Consider the following 24,922-nt stretch of genomic DNA (forward strand, 5'->3'; position numbering starts at 1 on the left):
AATAATAAGAACCAGATGTAGTAATTTTATTAAGATAATGTACTTGGATTAGTTGAATAATTTTTATAGTTTTGCACTTTTGCCCAATCATAACAAATTCACAATTATATGGGCCTCCACTTGAATATGGGCCTAGTTCGAAGACTTTCACTTTAAACTTTTGATTAAGTAACCTGGATAAGGGCCCAATTCTTAGGGATACTACAAAGCTACAAGGAATGGGTTATATTACAACACAAAGCTTGGATATTGAGTATACACTATTGCACTAATGCACTCCAATTCGGCAATTCCTTATCACAAAATATTTCTTTAAATATTTTTTTCTTGAATATTATACTACCTTCTTTAAATATTACTTGCAACTTAAAAATATTTAATATCTCACAAATATTACCCCAAACTTGCAATTAATACTTAACGGAGGTAGTAATTGATGACTAAAGCAAAGTTGGAGAAAATGATTTATAAAATGACTTATCAAAAGTTCTTTCTAACTGTATGATATTTACTTATTAAAATTTATATAGTCTTATTGATCTTATTTGAACTCAATCAAACTGATTAGATCTTATTTAAACAAATTTTAGTTGTAAATTGAAGTTAGGTAATTCTTGTAATCGAATTTTAATATGAACTTATATGTCTTAAACTTTTTTTTTTTTTTTTTTTGACACAAACTTATTTCTTATTAAAAAAAAGTGAAAATAGAGTGAACAAATAGGATCTAAATTGTTCTTTTGTTAATGCGATGAACTTACTTATAATATTTGGACGAGCTGAGCTCATATTTAATATTTATTGTGTTTACCACTTCTGCATGTTTATAAGAATAATAATCTTTGTTAATACTACACATTAAGAATAAAATCCTACTTGATATACTTTATCCATATGTGCAGTAAAGAAAGTAATACTAGTGTATCTTGAATCTTGACAATTGATCAATACATGTCGCATTGTCACCTTAAATAGAATAATTATTTGAATTACTATTATACTTTATAGTAGTATCAAATGGATAATACAGACATACAGTCAACTATAGTATCATTCATACAAACATGAATGTTTGAATCACGGAGCATGATAACCTAGTATGCATGCTTAGCTTCTTAACACGTTAATTATACGCCATGAAAATAAGTTGTTAAAACATCACTTTAGCATCTTATTAATTAAATACGAAGTAATTAATAATAGGAGCCATATATAGCTGGTATCATTCATTTTCATTAAATTAAATTAACTTTAAATTAAAATAATAAACATCTTTATTTTGTGGTACACATTGCTTACTAGGTGGACTAGCAGCAGTGGCTGAGCTTTCTCCTGGGAGTTGATAGCAATTTACATTTTAATTGGCCCATTAATTAGTGCCATTGTATAATTACTTAATTAATTAGCTCCCTTCCCAAAACATTTGCGCAAATGCTTGGCATACATCATTCTGAAATAATTGAATTTTATGCCAACTTTATTAGGAGAGTCATTAAGAATTGAAATTGTTATTGTTGAGAGAGATAAAGAGAAAGTAAAAAATATCCAAGCAACGAGCCAAGAAAAATGAGAAAACCTAAATTACTTTGGGGAGAGGGGGTTTATCCTAACAAGGCAATTACATGTGAAATCTAGCCAACCATGAGAACGGAGTTTATTATACTCTATATATATATATATTGTAAGGTTAGATTGCTCGTTAACTTCACCTTTTATTTTATTTTATTTTTTATTATAAGAAATCGCTCTTTTTGTTAAGAATGAGAAAGTAAATGTATAAGTTTTGTATCGTAAGTGCATACTCTTCTTAAAATTTGTTTCAAATCATCTAGTGTTTAACTTATTCTTTCTCAAGAGGTCGATCAAAGTTCATATTGCTTCTATAAACACATATAATTAGTTTATTTTACTTTTATTTCCAAAAATTGTTCTTGTGGCTATACTCAAAACACATTAATACATATATACAATAAACAATGTAAAATCTATTTCTCTCGACAAGAATAAAAGAAGAAAATTAATCGCCCTTGTATTATGATTAAGGGAGAGTAATTACCCCATCTTACAATAATAACAATACCGTTACAAGCTCATAATCCACTATGGACTAATCTATACCTAGTATTTAAAAACTCTAACCACAAATTCATACTAAGCCACATGTCACCAATCACTCATATGCCACATGCCACCTCCCTTAATCTTTCAATAGAGTAAAATAAATAATGTTTTAAGTCTTTATGCATTCCAAGACTTGCAAATTTAAGTAATAAGAAAATGAAGAGTTTCATTTCTACCATGATAAACTAAAGTTAAACTAATTACATAGACAATAAAATAAAATTTTCATCTCCTAAACTTAAAATATAACTTAAATCAATAAGTCATTTCATACCACGCAATATCTATGTATATATATACCTAACTAAAATCCAAAACAACATCGACACATATAACACAAATATATATGCAACACATTTCAACAAAAATAACCAGCCCGTGCATCGAACGGGCTAAAATACTAGTTATAAACTAAAGTATGGCAAAGTACAATTAAACCTTAAAACTAGATTTGTTGAATACGTACAATTTCATTATATTATAATATTATCACTCACACTTTATGTTAGTCCACCAGCAGTTGAAATTTGAAACAAAATGAATAGAAGGCCATAATAATATTAATTGGTAGGTGAAATACTGCTATAAAATTGCAATTGTGTCAACCCAAAAGATATGCCTTTTTGAATGCTTTATCAATTAAAAATAAACAGTGACCATGTGATCAACCGAATGAGATTGGGATGGCTCCAAAATCCCACACTTCAAACAATTATTACTCCTCTTTAATTTTTCTTTATCATTTTCACTCAAAGAAAATTAAAATCATTTAGAAAAGACCAAAAAGAAGTCATTATCTGCGTAATTAATTAATTACCCCTTTAGCCTTAATTAACTTTCACTTTCCTCTTTAATGTATGGTTTTTTTATCTTTTATTACAAAAAGTATGGTAAATGTTGTGTATTAATTTCAGGTTTTAAGTTTGCTCACATGCAAAAAGACTTAAAATAAAAAGACAAAAATTCAAAAACAATTGCATCGTACTAAATGATCAACTAACTATTTGTTGAGACATTCAATTGCAAGATACAAATAAATAACATTTTATTAGGAAAAAGGGAAAAAAAAGGACATGAAATAGATCGATTGGAGATATTTGTGAATAGAAAATTTTAGAATAGTGCTATCCACATGCTAAAAACTTTATTTCTCTCATTTATGTGTTTATGTATAAATTTTCCCATTTTCCTCTCAATATGTTACCGATGATTTTATTTATTTTTCGATTAAATTATACCAATGATTGATACAGAGTACAATTAATTAGTTGAAATAATAATTACTAAAAATAAATACATTAAATGAGAAATAATATGCCACATTAACGTAGTATGTATAATGAGAAGACCGGAGACCCATCTGGTGATTTATGAAGAAAACTTTTAATACAAAGTTCATAAATACGCAATGTGAACAACTTAACAACAAAAGAATGTCAACTTTATTTGTAAAAAAGGAAAACAGAAGAAAAGATCAAGGTTAAGCCAAAATTTTATAGTAGTTTTAGATGCTTTATTATTATTATTATTTTTATTATTATTATTATCAAAGCAAAATCAATCTGTATTGTTTTAAAACTGTCATAGTTTCGAAAAAGAAGACAGGAACAACGAATAGAAACATACCAAAATCTATCCAACCAATTATTAGTCATTAGCTCCACTCTAAACCGATTATTAGTCATTAGCTCCACTCTAATAAAAATCAAGAATCAACTGTCAATAATTTGTCCTTGCACACTAACCCTAGCATTTCACACAAAAAATAATACGAAGTATGAATAATTATGTCCTTGAAATTACATAATTTCATGGCAATTGACCTTAATTACTTCCATCCCTCGCGTGTTAATAAGAAGCTTGTCAAGCTTTCGCATTCGTAGGAAATGTGCCTAATGTGGTGCAATAATACAAAACTAATCAATCAATTAATTAATTAAATTATTGATTTGTTGACAATTTTCAACATGAAATGACTGGTATAGTGACTTAAGTGAGTGAGTGAGTGAGTGCCAGTGGCATGCATTGAGTAGGAACGGAAGCATGGGAATAAATAGACGGTACGACATATACTCTCTCAAGTTGCCCTGCTTAGCTGTTGGCCTTAAGATTTCCTACTAGAATACGAGTATAACATTCTGTTTCCCTAGAATAAAAGGCACCTAAATTCTGTTGAGAAACAGAAAAATAAAATCCACTCCACTCATTTTAATTCTCAATTATTACAAACAATAAAATAAAGTTGAGGAATATATAATGGCCTAATGGGATAATATCCTTCCTTTTTCCTATTGCAAAATACTCTAGTACTTCTAGATTCCTCACGCAATTTTTTATTTTCAATTTCCATTTTACATGTAATTCAAGGCACGGGTTTGATTACCGATGATTTTAGTCGTTTTAACGATTAATTTTGCATTGAAACGAATCTAATTAAACGTATTACTTGTACATGATAAATAATTTGAATTAATCAAAGTGTATACAAAATGGCTTTGACTATATAACAAAATATGTATTCCATACTGTATTTAGTAGAAGAATTTTAAAAAACAGATATAGTAATAGACAATATACTATTGAATTGTTAATGACTTGCGATAGCACACCTGCACAAACGAATTAAAATGTTTTACCAGCTATTTTATTAAAACTCAGTGTACTCGTTCATTAGCTTTTTACTCCATTTAGCTAGAGATTCATTAATAATCTTCAGGATAAATGGTTCAAAACACTTACCAATTGTAATCAATATAGCTAATGTTAGTAGACTTAGTACCGTGTGTACCGGGTAATTCCGGCACAGATAATCTTCGTGGGTTGGTAAAGGTTTACCGTCCAATTACGCACCTGCACAGTCAACACAGATAAGCTAACCCGGGGGTTATCCGGGAATAACCTCTCCGATGCTAAAGTCAGCAATCCGATAAGAAGAAAGAATGAAGAGAGAGAAAGTGTTTTTGATGTGTAGAGAGAGAGAGAGAGAAAAAGATTGTACCTTTGGGTGAACATTTGCTTGGGTATATATAGAGAAATAACCAAGCTGGTGCCACCTATAACGATAGGTGGCAAACCGACCTCATAGACAGCAGGTGCCTACGTGGTCTCAAGCAGCTCTCCACGTGGCCGTTTAGAAAGGCCGTTATGGACATTTGAGCTTTCTTATTAATCAGTTGTTTCTGTGTTATTATTGCATATTACCGGCTAATTAGGTATTACTACCGGTACTATCCCGTACACCGTGACATTATAGTAGGGAATAAATGAGTGTATTAATATAGCACAGTCAATATAGATCCACCTATTATAAGATTTGGGAAAACCTTGATATTAATAGTCATACGATTCATACCTAATAGTGAGAGTGTTAGTTTATTGTTAATCAACAATCCTACATTTTATCATGTATCACTGATTGAGTACATTACACCTTAAATAACCTATTATCAAACTAGACATTTTTTTTCTTCATAATACTATGTAATTAATTGTATCGTTTTCCTTTGTTAAAGTTTTCTCAAACGTTATGTTTTAAACTTTCTTGAATTTTATTCTTGATTTTCCTTTAATTCGTTTACTCGCTTTATTTACCCTTTTTCAAACTCTTTTAAATGATGGTTTTGTTATGTCCATTTCTGTACATTGTATGATTCCTTATGACAATTCATGTTAACTGATCCAAATCATTTTGAGACTAAGACTTTGTTGTTGTTGTCGTTGTAATATTATGTAACTGTCTATTCACAAGGTAAATAGTAATCCATATACACTAGAGTGTATGTATGATGAACAAAATATAACCACTGAATGTATGTTGTATTTGAATGTATGATGAAAGTGGCTACTCAAAGTTAAACGATAATCATGTAAGAAAAAATTGTGATAAGATAACATTAGTTACGAGCTCCTAATCAATAGAAACACGTATCAAATAATACATACTCGTAGCAAATTTGTAAATACCAAGCGAAGTCTAGTGAAAAATACTTTAATGAAGAGGCGAAGAGCTATAGCTTATGCAATTAAAACCTTAATAGTGTCGAGGTTGAATGTGCCTCTAATAATGACCCGTACTGCTGCTGAATTGCTCATCTACAATATACGAAATGTATACTCGAACGCCCCGCTACATTACTCGTATAAAACAACAAAGCAATTATCAAACTCTACAAAATTAGAACCACCCCTTTAAAAATTTTCCTCCATGTCCAAATCTCCCAAACAACAAAACATTCAAAGAAGCCAAGTGCCCACCAACTGCAGCTGTCTCCAGCCCATCTCTCTCTCTCCTCTCCACCTTCTTCTATAAACCCACCTCCCTCACTTCACTCCTCTCACACCCTTTTCCTTTTCCCCCCTTTCTCTTTCTCTCTCCTCAAAATTCAAAATGTCAATCTTCTCTCTCCTCACTCTACTCCTCTTCATTTCAGCTTCCTCAGCTGAACAAACATTTCAAACCCTAAACTTAAACCCAGAAATCATAAACCCTAGAATTTCACCCCCAAAATCACTCTCCTCCAACAAAAAATTCGAGGGTTCTTCCAATCTCGTCGACCTCAAATACCACATGGGTCCAGTCCTCTCCAATTCCCCCATTAACGTCTACATTATCTGGTATGGTAAGTGGGCCCCTTCTCAACAATCCCTCATCAAAGACTTTCTTCACTCTATTTCCTCCTCTTCTTCTCCTCCTTCCTCCGCCAAGACGCAAACGGTGTCGGATTGGTGGAAAACGGTGTCGCTTTACACCGATCAAACCGGAGCTAACGTCTCCAGAAACCTCCTAATCGCCGGAGAATACTCCGACCACAAGTATTCTCATGGAACCCATCTAACCAGACTATCCGTCCAGCAGGTAATAGCGAACGGCGTCAAAACGGCGCCGTTCCCAGTAGACCACAAGAACGGGATCTACCTCATATTAACTTCAGTAGATGTTACTATGCAAGATTTTTGCCGGGCAGTTTGTGGGTTTCACTATTTCACATTCCCATCTCTTGTCGGGTACACGCTCCCATACGCGTGGATTGGGAATTCCGGCAAGCAGTGCCCGGAGGTTTGCGCGTACCCGTTTGCTCTGCCCGGGTATATGAGTGGTGGCGGCTTGGCTGCGCTCAAGCCGCCGAACAATGACGTTGGAATTGATGGGATGATTAGTGTGATTGGGCATGAATTAGCGGAGTTGTCATCGAATCCATTGATTAATGCGTGGTATGCCGGTGAAGATCCAACTGCTCCGACTGAAATCGGTGATCTTTGTGAAGGGTTGTATGGTACCGGTGGAGGTGGCGGGTATACGGGTCAAGTAATGAGAGATAGGAGTGGTAAGACGTTTAATATGTATGGGAAGAATGGAAGGAAGTTTTTGGTTCAGTGGATTTGGAGCCCTGTTTTGAAAGCTTGTGCTGGTCCGAATGCCATGGATTAATCATATATTCATATCTTATGAATTTATGATTATGATTAGGATATTATTATGGTGATTAGTTTTGTAGTATAATATTTTTTGGGTTTTGAGTTAGGTGTTTTGGTTTAAATTTTTACCATGTATATTAGTGTTGTTATATGGTGAAATATTACTCGTATTTTTACAATGAAGATCATGTAATTTTAAGGATTGTCACTTGTCATAGTTGTCAAGTTGTTATACATGATACATACTATGGGGCTAAGTGATTCTATCACTGGAGAAAGGTGTCTTGGATTGGAGCAATTGGTCGAAGATTGAACTTAATTCGTGGGATAACTTTTAAGACGGGACCATTGGAGGATTGGATTCGATTAAAAATTCTTGGGATTTTTAAGATGAGAGGATTGGGTTCGATTGTCAATGTTTTGGTATCGGGTGTTTGCATGTATTCTTTAAAGATTTTAGTGTAAATAATGAATGTGTTTTAATTTTTGGAGACATTGTTGGATTTGTTATGAGTTTTTGTTAATGCTTTAGAAAAGAGTCACTAGAATCTATATTTAGAAAATTAAGTATGGGAAAAAGGTATGTAACAAAGACACATAGTCACACACTAATACATTGTTATGAAACATGTCACACTCACAGGTATCAAATTTGTACAACTAATGTCCAGGTAGAAGATTGAAGGGATGGTGGAAATTTAAGCAAATATATGCATTTATTGCTATGCTTATCATCTTTGAATGTTCATGCTATTAAAGGTCATTTCCAATGGCTACTATATTCACAATATATGTACTCTATAAGTTCGTATTATGAACCTTAAAAGTGTTATGAGTTAGTCAATTATCGAGTACACTTTCCATATTTAATAAAAGTAGTTAAAATGCATTTGTGGATGCGAAACTAGCCAAATTACTTGTAAATGAAAGACTACACAATGTGATTACACAATTTGACCAAATATTTTTCGTTAGATAGATCAACAATCTACTAGACAAATACACAATGAGTTTCCCGGCTATATGCGTGGAAGACTGGAAGTTGGTGTGTTGTTAAAAGGATTAATTTGGACATAGACATCGAAAGCAAGCAAGGAAGCTAAGTTGGGTTCTGAGATTGATGAGGAAACACCGTTTTGTTTTTTGGACTAGAGTTTGAGCAAACTGATTTTGCTCTTTATTACGATCCTCATTCATTCATCCATCAACATAACGCAGAGAAGTCAAAGTCCATGCCAAATTATTGAAGACAAAGTCCAACCCTACGTCAGCATATATGTGCGATTGTATTGACTTAAGGTCCAAGGATATTTGGCTTAAATTACATCAAAGCATTCATATATACAAGTACTTCTTTGGAAAAAAGAAAGAATTTTTTCCACCCCACATTAGTTTTTCCAATTTATTTATTCTATAACGACTATAAGCTAATTTTTCCTCCATAATTATTACAGAGTATAACTTTTTAGTCAAGTTATAGAGCCTAAATGCATTTAACTTTGTTTGTTTTTTTTTTTTTTTTTTTTTTTTCTCCTATTTGGACAAGGAAAGAAAATCTAGTAAGGGTCTGTTTACATTTACTAAAATGAGGTGAACTGAACTGAACTTATTGGAGTTGAACTGAACTAAATAGAGTTGAAATGAATATTTTATGAGAGAAGGAAATTAGGAGCTGAACTGAACTGATTGAAACTGAATTGAACTAAATTAAACTGAAATTAAGCTGAATTGAACAGGCCTTAAGAGTATTTTTGAAGTCGAAAAGAATATTTAAAAACTTGTCAAAAGACAAATAAAACCGACTCAACAAAGCGTTACAACTTACAGGTCTTACAACCTTAGAAGAACTCTCCTTTGCCACTAAAAAAATTTGTCGCTTAATTAGCCTTCCAATGCTTTTAACGTAATAGTATACTCTGTAGTAAATCGTATTCTATCAATTTATTGTAAAGCAAATCTACTCGAATTTAGCAAAAGAGAAGACTATAGTAGCAAAGTGAAAATTACACTTACCAAACAAAAGGATACAAATGATAATATTAGTTGAAATGTGATGATTAGTTTTCCAAACTTTATTCAATCGCTTTATGAAGATTGGACTTAACCTCTCATATCGACTAAAAGGGAGGGCACATAAATGACGGAGGAAACAGAACTTGGTAGCAGACAAATTGATTGTCCTTTGATTCCATGCTTTGTGATTTAGTGGCCTTAATATAATTGTTTTTTTTCCCTTACAAATTTTTTTGTTAAGGGTCTACAGCTCATTCATGGGACCCAAAAGAGATGAAACAGAAGCACCTCCCCAAGATATTTACATCTTCTAATCTTGTAAGGCCATGCGGTCTATGCAATTGACCCACAGTAGTCAATATGTAATTTTTTTTTTCTCATTTTTCTATAAGTAATAAGAAGTTATTTTGTTAGATCGAAATCTTACATGGGTTAATTCAACTTTAATAGCGAGAATTAAGATCTCTAAGGTTGTTTAGGGGGAGGGTACAAAAATCTTAATTAATATGAAAACGACTTTTAATTTCATAGGTTAAGGCCACATTATCTACATACTTTAACCAAAAAAAACAAAGAGTTACCCTTGAAAATTTCAATTTAGTCTGACTACTAAATAGAAAAAAAAAAAAAAAATCAATACTTTATCCTAATATTGAATTTCTCCTTTTGATATTGATTTCATGTGTTTTTGCTACTTTCTTGAGGAGAAGAAAGAGAAATAAATAATGAGATGGAATATACAAAGTATTTATCAAGTGAATAAAATGTATCTAGTAGCTTAAATTTTTTTTTGTCATGCAAGCTTCATGATTTTTGTATTGAACACAATTTCTTTTATTACTTCGTTAGTGTTAAACAATGTCAAATGCTTGTGCTAGACATTGCCTAGTTAAACAATGTCAAATATGTTGTTGGTCTAAAATGAAGTGCCAAGTTTCCACATTTGTTAAAGTATCAAGTTCGTCTCATTTTCATTTACATTTTATTAAGAGTTGTATATGTGGGATTAAAAAGTAGATATGAATATATGATATGCGGGGATCATCGATGCCAAAATGAATTTGAAGCAATATGTTAGAGACAATACTCTTTTCAACCGTGATGAATTTCGGATGCCTGAAGGCCCTGCTGACCCGTTGTTTTTATTTAAGTGCCCCGATTTGACTTTAGTACTATTCACATGCATTATTTTAGACAATGTTGAATTTTATGTGTTAGATCAAACATGATCACATTGGTACTTGTTAAAATTGCTTCTATACATTGTATCTAAATATCAAAATTTTACAATTTATACTTATTGATAGGATTTTATTAGTCAAAATTATACATTAACATTAACATGTATACTGTTAAAACTGAGATGATGAGACACAAATAAAAAGAGAGGGAGTACTAAAATAGACGAAGAAAAGAGTATAAAAATAAACCAAGGCAACTGTCGAGATATTGAACAAGACATTGGGCTATTTCTCCTTTTGTAACTCATTAAAATAAAGAAGTTGGGCCGTTTCTGTCAACCTTAACAAAGATGTAAGCAAAAACAGGCCAGTTGGCTGGGGTGGGCTAGTCGGCGCGCACGAGCATCCACAGACCACAGTACAAAAGACAGAGCCAGAGAAGTCTAGATCTCAACCAAATAAAACAAATATTTTAGTTTAGCTGACATTACTATCTTTCAAGAAGATTGCAGAAGATACTTGTACGGTTCTAGTTTAGATTATGCCACGTATTACTTCAGCAGTGACTTTATGCCACGTGGTCTTTTATGGCGGTGTAGTAGCTGCTTGTATAAAATGGGGGCAGTGAAGATAGATTTTGTGACTGAAAAGAGAGACAAAAATAATTAGAAATGGCAGATATAAAAGGATCATCAACTGCTGGTTGCAATGACAAGTGTGGTTGTCCTTCACCATGCCCTGGTGATAATACTTGCAGGTTATATCTTACCCATCTTCTTAATTATCCTTTAGTGGTTATTTTGTTGACATAAAATAAAAGTACGTTGTGTTTAAATAATATCTTTGTCTTCGAGGCAGTAACTAAATTAAATTTGGTTTTATGGTGGGATAGGTGCACAACATCAGGAGGAGATATGGATCACAAGATATGTTCATGCGGGGAGCATTGTGGGTGCAACCCGTGCACTTGTAGCAAGACAGAGGAGGTAAAGAGCACAGGCAAGGCTTCCTGCAAGTGTGGGAGCGGCTGCACTTGTTCAACATGCTCTGCTTGAGGAGAGGATGGAACAGTGAACACTTGTGTTATTCAAACTATTTTCATCAACAGTCAACTTTTATTAGAGTCTTGTATTGTACCTTCTATATCAGTCTTGTATTGTGTATGACAGTTTGTTTGGGTATCTGAATAATAAAAGTTACAGTTCAGAACTTCAATTTGGCAGGTTATTTCACTGGCTGTGATTTTCATGAGAATTATGATTAGCATCAATTAATTCTGTATAAAATTGCATAATAACATCATTTAAGAAATCTTCGATTCTGAATATATACAATGACTTGATCCCAAAACAATACTAGCATCCTTAATTTGGGCTGCAGCTTATATCGCAGTCTTCTGTTTATATGGATATGTAAAGCTTCGTTAGATGACTGGTTTTATTCAGATTGTACAATTAAGAACAAGTAATAAATATAAAAGTATGATAAAATAGAGCAGAAACTATATAAAGCAGAACTGATACAAACATTGTCATATGTTATTCATTCTGTTACAGGGAAATATATAAAAGAAATTGTATGTTGGATTGTTGGTATGATCAAATTAGTAAATTGCAATACCCATTTGACTAATTACAAGCTGAGGTATGGAACCATGGACTTATAAACTAACTACAGAGCTTAATTCCTTTTCTGATGATTTAACTGAACTACAAAGCATAACTAATAATTATACAGTTCATCTATCATAATTCAACCAACTCTTTCTCGTATATCCAAGAGAATATAACTTGATAACTTCTTACTCTATTTGGTATGTTATTGCATGCTCCTTCCAGGAGTCGTCCTCAAGGTATCGCTCATGGAAGCAAACTTCTCCACTGTCCTTCACAAGCACAGCAGAAATGCTTCTGGTGCCATACCTTCCCTAAAAATAAATATAGATGGTTTACATCATTTTCTCAAGGATTTAAGCAGAAATTGATGAATGGAGAGGAGCGAAGAATGGGAATCACCTTCGGAGAGTTGAAGTCAATGAAAATAGAACTTAGTTGATACTCAAAATGGGGAGGGTAAATTCCTGGAAGTAAGCTTTTGTCTGCTTTTGTTGTATCCATCATCAGATTTTCAACCATTTCATGCACAGGTACTTCGCCTTCATCGTACGTGTCCATGAGCTCCTTAAAGTTATGGCGAAGTCGTAGAGCCTTACCACATTCCAGCAAAATAGAAAGTAAGAATTAAAGTGATAGAATCAAGAAAAGAAACAACTTGTTTTGCAAGATCTACAACAGAAAAAGGAAGGAAACAGAGAGAAACGAAGAATTAAGGGAGTATTAAAAAGGTTTTTGAGCGGTAATTAAGTTAAAAGAGGCAGATATACTTACTTTAGGCCAAGGTGAATCTAAACTGCTGTTGGTTAAAACATGAATGCCAGGTGAAACTTGCAAGGCAGATGGTTTATTTTCTTTTGGCCTGTTGGTCACGTACACCATGGTTTTGGAGTGAAGATCTGCCAGTATCAAGTTAAATCCATTATACTGGTCAGACTCTTGTATTATCTCATCAGCAAATTCAGCAGGATCTTTCTTACACTGTTAAGAAATAAACTGAAAAGTGTCAACTTAAGCTGAGAACAAAGTGTAAAATTAGTCACAGAAGCTGATGACAATTCATAAAAAAATTGCCAAATATAAGACTCTTAATCGTTAATACTTGTCCATTTCAGTTGCAAGAGACTGAAATTCATCTAATCATAAATCATTGAGAGGGTCAAACAACTCTATAAATAAGTTACTTACTAGCTGATATGTTGCTAATTAACAGATGGTGAACTGGCGAGATTCCTGGTAAAAACCATCATCTCAGATTGAGAAATTACTAAGAATGACATGGGATCCAGTGAAACAAGCCACTACCTCATAACAATACTTCTTCATTAGACATAGATATGAATTTGAACTGCATGAAAGAGCCAAGGATTTTATGGTCAGGGAAGATGGAATGGTATAAGGTATCTGTTATCATCTACATTCTGCGATAACACACTTCTTAATTTATGTTTTATGCACACTCACAGGTACCCACAATTGCATCATCAACAAGCAATTCGAAAGGCCAATGTACCTCAAATCAGCAAGGTAAGATAATGTAGCTTCAAGGGACATTCTAGGTCTTTTGAGTATACATAATTCGATTTCTAGCTTTATACGCAAACTCATGTCTTGCATTCCCACACAATTGGGGTAACCTATAAATGTCACCAAAATTTTTACAAAAGACAGCCACAAAATACAAATAAACCATCCTAGATCATTTTTGATTTAATCTTCCATTAGAATCAGTTTGCATTCCCTTGCTTTATACACATCAAATCAAATACTTCTGTGTATATCTTATTTCCTAGTCTTGTATGTAACACGTTTCTGCAAGTCCAATCAAGTTAGTTGATGACATTTTCCAAAACTTTATCAAACATCACTCAAATTCAAGTGCAAAGAATCAAATTCCACCAAAAAGCATGTAAATATATAATCTAGGAATCAAATGATAAGTAATTTGTTCAAGTAAGTAGCAGAAGCAAAAAGTGACCCACCAAATAAAAAGAAGATTACCTTAAGAAAACGAACAGGCAAGTCACCTCTAGTCCTAGCAGAAGGAAGAGATTCGGTTTCTCTAAAATTAGTAAGAAAAGCTACCCTTCCATTTCTAGAACAAGCCAACCATGTCCCACCTCCAACCTCGTCTTTTCCGCCAATTATGTCTTCTCCTTCCCACCATCCTGCTGGTTTTGTTGGCCTTCCACAGAAATTTAAATTAATTCAGATATACCCACTTCATTATTTGGCTCAAAAACATCAAATTGGGAGTATGAAGTTTTTAAAAATCAAACTTTCAGTATACCCACTTCATAATTTTGCACAAATCTTCGATATAAGAAAAGCAAGTGAGAAAAAAATCAAACTTTTAGACATAACCAGCTTATAATATTGATTAGAACATCAAATTTAGGAGAAAGAAGTTCAAAAAATCAAACTTTCAGAAAACCCATTTCATAATTTTGCTGAAAACATCAAATTTAAGAGATAAAGGGTAAAAAAAATAAATTTTATATGATCATAATCAGAATCAGGAAATTTTCAAGAGAGCAATTAATTAAGAAAGAAAATCAAACTTTGAACAAACCCAATTCACAATTTTGATCAACACATCAATTAAGAGAAAGAAGTTTACCGAGAATGGTATTCGTCACGATTGAGGAGTAGAAGAAAAGGGTAGAGTGGATGAGCTTGCCATAGAAATACTGTGATGCACATCACCTTCCTTTTGTTTGCCTTTTAATCAACCTGATTTAAATCTGTAATTCGATGTTGTTGCTTCAAATCAATCGGTGAAGGGAGTTACGACTGATTGTTTCGTGGATTTCTTGGATTGATGTTTTAGTTTTGGCTGTTTTAATTACAGTAGATGAGAATTGACTCATTGAGTGAGTGCATCGACACGTTTAAATGGCAATTTGGGAACCATATTTTTTTTTTTTTTTTTTTTGGAAACATTTGGGAACCATATTAAACTACAACAGAAAATGTCTTGTCTAGTTAATCTCGGTGATCTATTGAGCTTGCAGATTGGCTGATTTTTTATTTTATTTTATTTTATTTTATATTTTGACAGGGATTTTTTATTTATTTAAAATTTGTTTTAGTAAGAAATATTGGTTAAGGCTATATTAAGTTCCACTTTATTTCATAACTTTTTATACCAGAAAAGAAAACATTATATCATCAAATCAAAATAGTTATAGTGTGATTTTTCTATCTATGAAAATTACATTATTGCAAAATACACATAAAACAAATTATATAAATTTCATATGTTTTTTTTTTTTTTTTGTAGTGTACCTATAAGATCAAAGTTTAGTTAAATTAGACAATTAGATTTGATCATGAAAAAAATTTACTTCATTTTTTAAAGTGCTATACATTAAAATACTTAACAAATGCCTTTTTTAGATGGTTACGCTTCCATTTTTGATAAACAATTACTTTTTAATACGAGTATTGTTATTCTATCCTCTCATAAACCCCACTCAATTCCATTACCACTTTTTATTACTCATTTCGTCCCTTTTTTTTATGTGCTATTTCTAATAAGAACACGATAATTAAGGAGAATACAGGAAGTAGAGGGATATTGTATGCTTAAGATAAAAATTAGAGAATATTGTATGATATTAAAAAGTACAGAACACTAGATGGAAAGGTTAAAAAGTAAGTAATGATTTTTTTTGGTGTTTTTGTATTTTGTATGAAAAAGATAAAAAATAAGTAATAATTATGTGCTACTTTTACAAACATGAACAACATTTTCGGACAACAAACAAGAATACAGGTACATAAAAAAAGGGACGGAGGGGGTATTTCTTTTCATCTCACATCCCATACATTGGAGTAAAATATCAACTCCATTGTCTTATTTATAATTTTTTAATACACAAATTACCCTTCATGCCTCTTATTATTTAAGCCAGTTAATTTATATAAAAATTATGTATTGGTCAAAGAGTAACACTTGAAAGAAAAAATGAAGGAAGTAGTTCACACCAAATAAACTAAAAAGGGTTTTCTAAGATCATATAAGCAAAATTAAAATAGAGATGGACAAATGTTGGAAGCATAAATGTTTGTGCTCAAACTTGCAAAATAGAGTTTGGATACCGCTGCTTCTTTTTTGGCGGAGCTTGGATCTTGAGCTAAAATTTAGTTTTAGGGTTACTCAAATTTGTTCCGTTTTGGGGTTTAGGCGAGCTCGGGTAAAAAAGTATTATTTACGAGACATAAAAAAAAAAAAAAAATCATTTTTACAACTTAAAAAAAAAATGCAATATTAGTATAAATTGATAACTTGATGTTGCTTACATAAAGAAAAAGACTCATAGAAAGATGGTTGACTTTTTCATTATATTCAAAATTTAGTTATAATAACTTTATAATGTTGTATGAAAATCAAATCAAATCAAATTTTCATTTTCACAATCTCTCTAGGAAAAATAAAATAAAAACCAAAGTACAAATGGAGTTTCTTTATTTTTTTTATTTTTAACCTCTACTAAAGATCATAAACTCATCTTCATTAGGATCAAATCATCAAAATGTTTTGGATTTCATTCTTAAAAAAACCGCATAAATATCTGAACTCACAAACAGTGTATGTCACGTGTCAGTTGAACCACACGAACTAAGTTAGGTGTTTTTCACGTGACTAGCCGCTCCCCTCCTCCTCCCAAAAAAAAAAAAGAAAAAAAAGAAAATAAGAGGAGAGAGAAAAATAGAAAGGGGGGTCTCACACACACAACCAACACCCAACACCCAACACAGCAGCAGAAGAAAACCCAACTCTTCTTTTCTTTCCCCAAAAAAATTAAAAAAAAAAACAAAAAAAGAAAAAGAAAAAAAATGGGTAAGATAGTGGAGAAGAAGAAGAAAGGTCGACCTTCTCTGTTAGATCTTCAAAAACGTTCCTTAAAACAACAACAAGAGCAACAACAACAACAACAATCTCAACAAAAAATTCGGAATCATAAAATTAATAAAATCCCCAATTCCAAAATCACAAACCCTAGCCCTAATTCCAATTCCTCCGCCGGAATTCGCCGATCCACTCGCCGGAACCCTAACCCTAATTCCGACCCCGACGAGGATACTCCTTCTGCTACTAAGAAGCAATTGAAGCTTGCTAATTTGAAATTACCGAAGAATGAAGATGATGATGAGGAAGAAGATGATGAGGAGGTTCTGGGTAAGGGTAACTCTGATGAGGAGAGAGAAAATTCGGGTTCGGAATCTTGCCCGGATGATGGTGCTTCCTCGGGTTCCAATCTTAAGAAGCGCAAAATTGATTCAATTTCTCATGGATCTGGAGTTGAGGAGATTAAGGTTTATAATTTATTTTTTAATTTTTAAAATTTTTATATTGATTTGGGTTTATTGTTGGAGAAATTGAAATACTGACATTTATTTTTGTAGTTGATAAAAGCGCGGGTTTTTTTAAGTAAGCATTGATTTTTGGTTTAATTTGTGCTAATTTTTGAAAAATCGTTACTACTACTTCTTCCTTGAATTTCGCGCATTTTAATTTCAAGTGAGGGTGACGCACTTTGACTCAGTCTCTCTCCTTTCTTGGTGTAAGAATTGTGTAATTTGTTATCTTTTTGGCTGCTGATTTTTTTTTTTTGGGTTTCTGTAAATTGTGTATTTTTTTTAATTAATTAATTTTTGCTAAATTAAAGGGAAAAATTATTTGTTGTTGATTGTGGGCATTAAATGATAAGACTGTCATCTCAACAAAAAGTTCAATTTTGTCTTTACTTTAAAAATATTTCCTTTTTTAAAAAATAAAAATAAAAATAATGGTTGGAGTACTATGTTACTATGCAAGTTTTATAACTGTCGCTTTGCTTGAGATTATTTTTGCTTTATTATTGTGGATAATATATAATGCTGACTGATATGGGGTTTGTTTTTGCAGAGTGAAAAGCACAGCAGTGCTGTTGTAACAACAAAGCAGGAGAGCACTCAACTAGGTTTCTATCTATTTTATGTATCATCTTAAGTGAATTGTTAGAATTGTGATTGTTTTGATCTCTCGTGCTGAATGTCGATTTCGATGATGTTTGCAGAATCTAAGGTCGATGATGGACCGATGACGCCTTTGCCTGATAAAAGTCTGTTGCTTTTTATTCTTGATAGACTTCAAAAGTATGACCTTTTTAGCTAAATGGAGTTTTAATCTCTCTTTTTAGTGATTTGGCTTTTTGAATTGTGTACTGAGTATATACTTAGAGGATGGGTATTTTTCTATGATCAGGAAGGATACTTATGGAGTTTTTGCAGATCCCGTGGACCCGGAAGAGGTGAATTGAAAGTAGTGATGATATTAAAATCTTTATGGAAGTTGTTGCCAGTTTGATTCTTGTTTAAATCTGTTCTCTGTTTTTGTGGGGTGCAGCTTCCAGACTACCATGAAGTTATTGAGAACCCAATGGATTTTAGTACTGTAAGGAAGAAACTTGCCAGTGGTGCTTATGCTAGCCTGGAACAATTTGAGGTTTGTTTTTGTCTCAGCTTTCTTCTTTATTTCTTACTGCATCATATTGGGGTAGAGTTATGGTTGGTAGTTGTAGGGCTTACTCTTCTCAGCTTTTGATCTTTATGTGTGTGAATATTGCCAACTATCTAGTACAATTCTACATGGTAGGGATTTTTTAAAAAGCCCATTTCATCTTCTTGGTTGGTGCTTTCACTGATTATCTATGGTGAGTTGTAATTAGTAATTGAGACCCTGTGACCATGATCATGGTTATATTATAACTGGATGAAGAGCCATGGGCCTTTGGTATAGCAGTCTATATATGAGAATGAAGTCCCCTGGTAGCTATAGAATTTTCATCGCCAGCTTTCTGCTTGCCTTGTGAATGCAGTGTTGGAACTTGGAAGGAAATGGAGCATATTTGTCAGTAGTTCCTTTCTGTGTTTAGAGGCTGTGTTAAGCTCTCTTTTGCATTAAGTGTCAATTACATGATTTGCTTTTTGTCGGTGGAGGTCCTCAGAATCTTTTTAGATTCTTAGTTTCAAACTTTCAATTGTTTTGGAGGTTCTCTTTGAAACTCAGGAGTTTGATATTTAGATTTTTGCAGGGAATTTTGCTTACCATGCGACTCTGACGCAATTTGTCCATTGCTGTCCATCATAGTTTCATCTATAGTTATGCTGCATGTATTTTGTAAATTTCTCACCCAGTTTTCCTTGATGCTTAATAGAGACATGAACGTCAAGTTCTGAGTCTTCTGACCTATGTGATTTCTTCTCGTCTTCTTAATTTTTTACCGTGTGTGCATAAAAGCCTGGAAGACTATAATAGAGTTGAGTTATTAAAAGTAAATATTGTTATATTATTTTTAAAATTAAGGGACAAAGATGCAATCCAAGATCTGCGGAACTATGACACGTTCAACATTATGCACTTAAATGTTATTTTATGGTTAGGTATTAATATCTCACATGACTACTATAGGTGTCTGTTGTATACACTGATTTCCTCAAAAAATGTGTGATACTGTATTGGTGTTGAAAACTTGTTTTTCTTTACTTTTGTTTTGGGTGGGGGGGAGTGGTGGTGTTGGCTGGTTTGGTAGTCTAGATCTCTGTGTAATGTAACAGCCATGTGTTTGAATGATTTATGTAACCAATTATTACTGTATCTCATGCCTCCAATTTACATCCTTTTGACCTTGTTATGCAGAAAGATGTTTTCTTGATTTGTTCCAATGCAATGCAGTATAATGCTCCGGATACTATCTACTTTCGACAGGTAAAAGGACTTGCTTTTATAAAAAAACTTTGTATGCTATGTATGCCTTTCTTTTTAATATTGCTTTTCTTACCAGGCACGGTCTATACAAGAGTTGGCTGTAAAAAATTTTGATAATCTAAGGGCAGATAGTGATGATAATGAACCAGAACCAGAACCCAAGGTTGTAAGAAGGGGAAGACCGCCAACAAAGAATTTGAAGAGACCTCCAGGTAGACCTCCATTAGAGAGGGCTAGCTCTGACTTCTCCGAGGCAACTCTTGCTACTGCTGGGGGAAATTCTAATCGATCCAATAATGAGGTGAGGAAGGCATCTCATTCAGATAAGTATGGATCAACTGATACATTTGCACGATCCTTGTATGGTTCTCGTGTTGGTGAGACTTACATTGGCTGGTCTGCTGAGAGATATGATAGAGCTGATGACATGTTAGGTAAGCATTCATCATGCTTATGGGCTCCCCTGAACCATTCAGTGTTTCTATATCTTGTGCTTTTCTTGTTACTCAGGAATTTTGATGTTCTACCTGTAATTTTGCTAGGGTCTGCTTCAAAGGGGATTTTAATGAAGCATGGAAAAAAACATATTGTGCTTGATGAAACTAGACGCAATACATACAATTCCTACTCCCTAACTTGCGGACAGGAACCATCAGTATTGACAACCTTCGATAAAGAGAGAAAGCAGCTAATTGCTGTAAGTATTCATCACTTGAACTGATAAGGATTGTGAGTGTTGAATGTCTTGTTAGACATGAAGCCATTTTCTTTGCATTTAATAATATGCTTGAGTGTGGTTTGAGTTGTTACTTGGCACGGTAGCACAGTATCAGGGTGTGATCGAAAACATCGTAATCCAGAAGGTTTAGAATTGGACACTGACTTATTGGCATGGTCATTATAATAAAGCTTTGATTGCGGTTTTAGTTTTTACTCGGCAAGCTTCAGAATGATATCAGGCTGTCGGCCAAAACATCGTATCTTAGTTAGAATTGAATACCAACTTATTGGCATGGTCCTTATAATAAAGCTTGAGTGTGGTTTTACTTTTTACTTGGCAATGCTCAGCATGATATCCGGCTGTTGCTAAAACATCGTAATCTAGAAGATTTAGAAGTGGATGGTTACATATTGGCATGGTCAAATAATTACCTTTTTTTTTTTTCTTTTTTTTTTTTTATCCTTTTAGAAAGTAATTGAGTTGGTATGGCCGTATGGGTGTGAATTTTTTGGGTTGGTATGGGTGTGAGTTTTTTAGGCTTCTTTGTGAAATTCATGTATCCTGTGAGTGTTGATCTCACCTTATATATCTAGATGACGCGCACTAGGATATAAGATTTTTCTGTCTTTCATCCTCTGTGGTCCGATTAATGGTATATGCATGAAAGAAATGCAATATCCTTAATTGCTGTTAGTCCCAAAATTGAAAGTTTGGACGTTTCTTTCTTCTGCTCTCTGACTTTGTTTTTCTATGTTTCCCAGGTGGGGCTTCATACAGAGTATGGTTATGCGAGAAGTTTGGCACGGTTTGCTGCTAAAATTGGACCTGTTGCGTGGAAAGTCGCTTCAAAGAAGATTGAGAGATGCTTACCTGCTGCTGTCAAGTTTGGCCCAGGATGGGTAGGAGAAAATGAAGCTCCTGCAGAAAGGCCGATGCAGCAGCAGTCAACTGCTTCTGCTGGTCAACAAAACCCACCATCCTCGTTGCCTGCACCTACAGATACAACTTCTACTCCTACTCAAGGTGTAGCAGATTCAAGTGGTGATGGATCAGCGCAAAAGCCACAAGGAGAGCAATTGTCTGAGACGCATAAAGTGTGTAATAAATCAAACTTAAACGAGGAGTCGAGCAAAGCCCTTTCTCCTCCAGCTGTTGGTAATGATGCTACTCCAGTTACTTCTTCCAAAGTGTCCAGCACTGGTGCTGAGCCCAACTTGATTGCACCTGAAGCTAGTGCAAGTTCACCATCGACTACAATGGTCAGCATGTTAAATAATGGCACTGGTTCCAGGAAACCCGGAAATCCACATCCTATTAATCAAACTTCAACTTTGCAATCCCGTATTAACGGGGTTAATGGTAGTTATGGGCTTAATTTTGCAGCCCAGATGGGGAAAATGATTGGGGCAGCCAGGCCTGCAATGTTCAATCTTCAGTCCAATCCATCAATTGTTACTGTGTCCAGAACTGAGACACAGAGTCCTCGGCCTCAGACCATTGATAATAATGGTTTTGGAGAAGCTAAGTTGTTGGAAAACTCTAGTACAATAAAACCTATTGAAGGTTTACCGAACGTGGGGTCCAATCCAAAGGTTGGTTCCACACCGCCTGACTTGAATGTTGGATTTCAGTCGCCAGGATCTCCAGTTTCTGGGAAGGCTGATTCAGTGCAGCCAGATTTGGCATTGCAGCTCTAGTCTTCAGGTAATTTTTCCCCTTTTATTACTTTAACGCCGGTGAACGGGTTTCAGATTGTTGCACCCAATGAGTAGAGTAGAGAGAGCGAGTGTCTCTCCTCTTTATGGGGCGATTGAGTTGAAGCCGTATCTAACTGTATTCTTAGTTGAGTAGTTCGTGTACAGATTTGCGTATGGAAATTCTTAGGTTAGCGAGTGATGAGGCCTCATGTAACATTAATTGGAAGCTGTGTTGTAGACTAGAATTTATTTATGTGCAAGATCATATAATGTTATACATAAAAATTGTTGCTCAAATTGATAATAACATAGTTGAGGTTGTTTAGTCTTGAATATGTCTTCCAAACCGCTCCTTATTTCTTAAGGTGTCCTGAACCCAGGAAACGGGCCTCATTTTGGACACCTGAAATGATTTGTATTCGGCTATTCGCCTTCGATGTTTCAACTCAGCCATGGTATTCTCTTTAACTTTTTCTCCTTCAAACGTTTATTTTTTCACCAATTATTTTTTAATTTTTTCTTTAATTTTTCGTATATGGATGATGATGCCTTCCAAGTTTTCTACATACGAATACTACGTAATTACCTACAAAATGAAAAAATAAAAATAAAACCTGACTACTAAAAAGTGGCGAGGATCATATATTCTACTTCGTACCCAACTAGTGTTGGGCATGGGCTTTGTTGGCAGTTTGGCACAAAGGTCGATTAGACACAGCAAGAAAATGGGTTGACCTAGCAGGTGAAGCATGCCAATGTGTAAGTATCATTTTCAAAATTTGGCACGATCACAATCATGACACCAAATATTCTAACGTTGTATAGGCTCTATTTATACAAGGTTGTATAGGCTTTATTTATACAAGGTTGTATAGGCTTTATTTATACAAGGTTGGCTCCATATGACTTTTTCTCGACTTGTCGTCTCAGACAATCCTCATTTGAACACGAGAATTGTAAGATGACTTAATGTAATACAGAGTACGAAGTATATGTTATATCCTTTTAAAGTAAGATGACTTGAAGACTTGCCCAGCCTGACCTGTACCCATATGAACATGTCTATGACGTAACCAATTAAAAAAAAAAACATTCAAATGCTATCGCTCTTATCAATATATGCGGACAATGCCACATCTGCAATTAATGGGATATTAGAGGACTAAGCTATTAGCCTATTAGTTCTTTGGTTGAGCATAAATCAAATGGAGGAATTGGAAAGTCATGGAAATCTGTTGTAAATACAGTACTGTTATATTTTCTCACACAATAGTTGTCCAATTATGAAATTCTGATATCATTTGAAGTTTCAAATACTACGTAGCAATGTAGCATACTAGCACTTAATAGTCTAAAATCATCTAACCTACGGAGTATTAAAGACGGAGGTGCCCCACAACAATATCTTTCTTGATACTGCCAAAAAAAAAAAATGAGAATTTTGTTTTATCATACTTTCCTAAGCAAATACTGACAAATAACACAGATTAAGACTGAAATAATCTGCTGTAGGGAAAATATGTTTACCAAGGATTCAGTTAAATAAAATCCACAGGCTGTTCCGTCAGAGGTGTTTTGCAGTTCATTGAATAGCTCCTCCTTCCTGTAGACAAATTATGTTCTCAGCTAATTTACTACTTTGTCTGAAAAAACACTCTGATGTACGTAACCTTCATCCATTACGGGTGAATTTTAAGCTATACAGGAGATAAAATGCATACAGCGAAGCATTTCCATTCCTGAATCCTGATATTTTCTTAAAGCTGTCTTAGTCTTACACATATCCGGGTTAAATGACCTGATAGCACTTGATCATCACAAAATTATAAAAACTAAATAGGCAGATTTAATGAAGTGTAGTCTTTTTAAGGAAGTAAATTTACTGTGAAGCAATTGTCTAGAGTAGAAACTGCTGCAGGCTTGCAGCAGATATTGTTTTGAAGTTGAGAACTCTGGTTAATCTTTACTTTATGTTTCATCCGAAACTTTGTTAACATTTTTGGTGAAATGTGTTGGAAATGTGAGTGAGAATGCTAAGGAGTAAAAGGTAGTTTTGGGTGTTGCTCTTTGTCCCACATGGAAAGAATACCAAGGTGTCTTCTTGTTTATATAGGAGAGCACACTTTGTATTGTTTAAGGCTTAGTGAGAGGGGTGGTATTATTGGGTATCCCCACGCGCCGCCGTCCGGCTCGAGCTCGTGACACGTGTGTGGTGTGGTTTTATTTTTAGGCCCGAGCCTTTTATTTTTGGACGGTTACAAGATCTCTTCGAATTCCTTGTAACCGTTGCCATTATTCTGCCTCCTTGATTCTCGCCCAATATTAATACCCAGCCGTTACATATTATTATCCTGGGATTCTTTTTGCCTTTAAATAGCTTTCTCTTCTTCTTGTTCAAAAACACA

At 33.9% G+C, this 24,922-nt stretch overlaps 3 protein-coding genes across 4 annotated transcripts; 2 read left to right on the forward strand and 1 right to left on the reverse strand.

Annotated features, from left to right (window-relative positions):
- Positions 1-6,399: 6,399 nt before the first annotated feature.
- LOC145589980 (protein EXORDIUM-like 5) lies at positions 6,400-7,965 on the forward strand. Its single transcript, XM_081646703.1, has one exon. It carries the CDS (start codon positions 6,509-6,511, stop codon positions 7,547-7,549), a length of 1,041 nt encoding a protein of 346 aa, XP_081502829.1. The 5' UTR covers positions 6,400-6,508; the 3' UTR covers positions 7,550-7,965.
- Positions 7,966-12,247: 4,282 nt separating this feature from the next.
- Positions 12,248-15,277, reverse strand: LOC145588283 (uncharacterized). The gene is made up of 5 exons (XM_081644924.1): positions 14,964-15,277; positions 14,345-14,528; positions 13,118-13,324; positions 12,746-12,937; positions 12,248-12,657 (listed from the first exon to the last, which is right to left on the reverse strand). Exons 1-5 carry the CDS (start codon positions 15,044-15,046, stop codon positions 12,532-12,534), a joined length of 792 nt encoding a protein of 263 aa, XP_081501050.1. The 5' UTR covers positions 15,047-15,277; the 3' UTR covers positions 12,248-12,531.
- Positions 15,278-17,058: 1,781 nt separating this feature from the next.
- On the forward strand, positions 17,059-22,972 carry LOC145589982 (uncharacterized). Of its 2 annotated transcripts, XM_081646705.1 has the most exons (10): positions 17,059-17,665; positions 18,258-18,312; positions 18,409-18,487; positions 18,597-18,642; positions 18,738-18,836; positions 20,031-20,099; positions 20,176-20,533; positions 20,642-20,796; positions 21,582-22,524; positions 22,898-22,972. In XM_081646705.1, the coding sequence occupies exons 1-9, from the start codon at positions 17,186-17,188 to the stop codon at positions 22,515-22,517; spliced, it is 2,277 nt and encodes a 758-aa protein (XP_081502831.1). In that variant the 5' UTR covers positions 17,059-17,185; the 3' UTR covers positions 22,518-22,524; positions 22,898-22,972. The 2 variants fall into 2 exon arrangements, with proteins under 2 accessions (XP_081502831.1, XP_081502830.1); XM_081646704.1 differs by lacking the exon at positions 22,898-22,972 and having other exon boundaries at positions 21,582-22,850.
- The last annotated feature ends 1,950 nt before the right edge of the window (positions 22,973-24,922 follow it).

Source organism: Chenopodium album, chromosome 17, assembly GCF_948465745.1.
Source record: "Chenopodium album chromosome 17, dcCheAlbu1.1, whole genome shotgun sequence".
Classification (NCBI taxonomy): Eukaryota; Viridiplantae; Streptophyta; class Magnoliopsida; order Caryophyllales; family Amaranthaceae; genus Chenopodium; species Chenopodium album.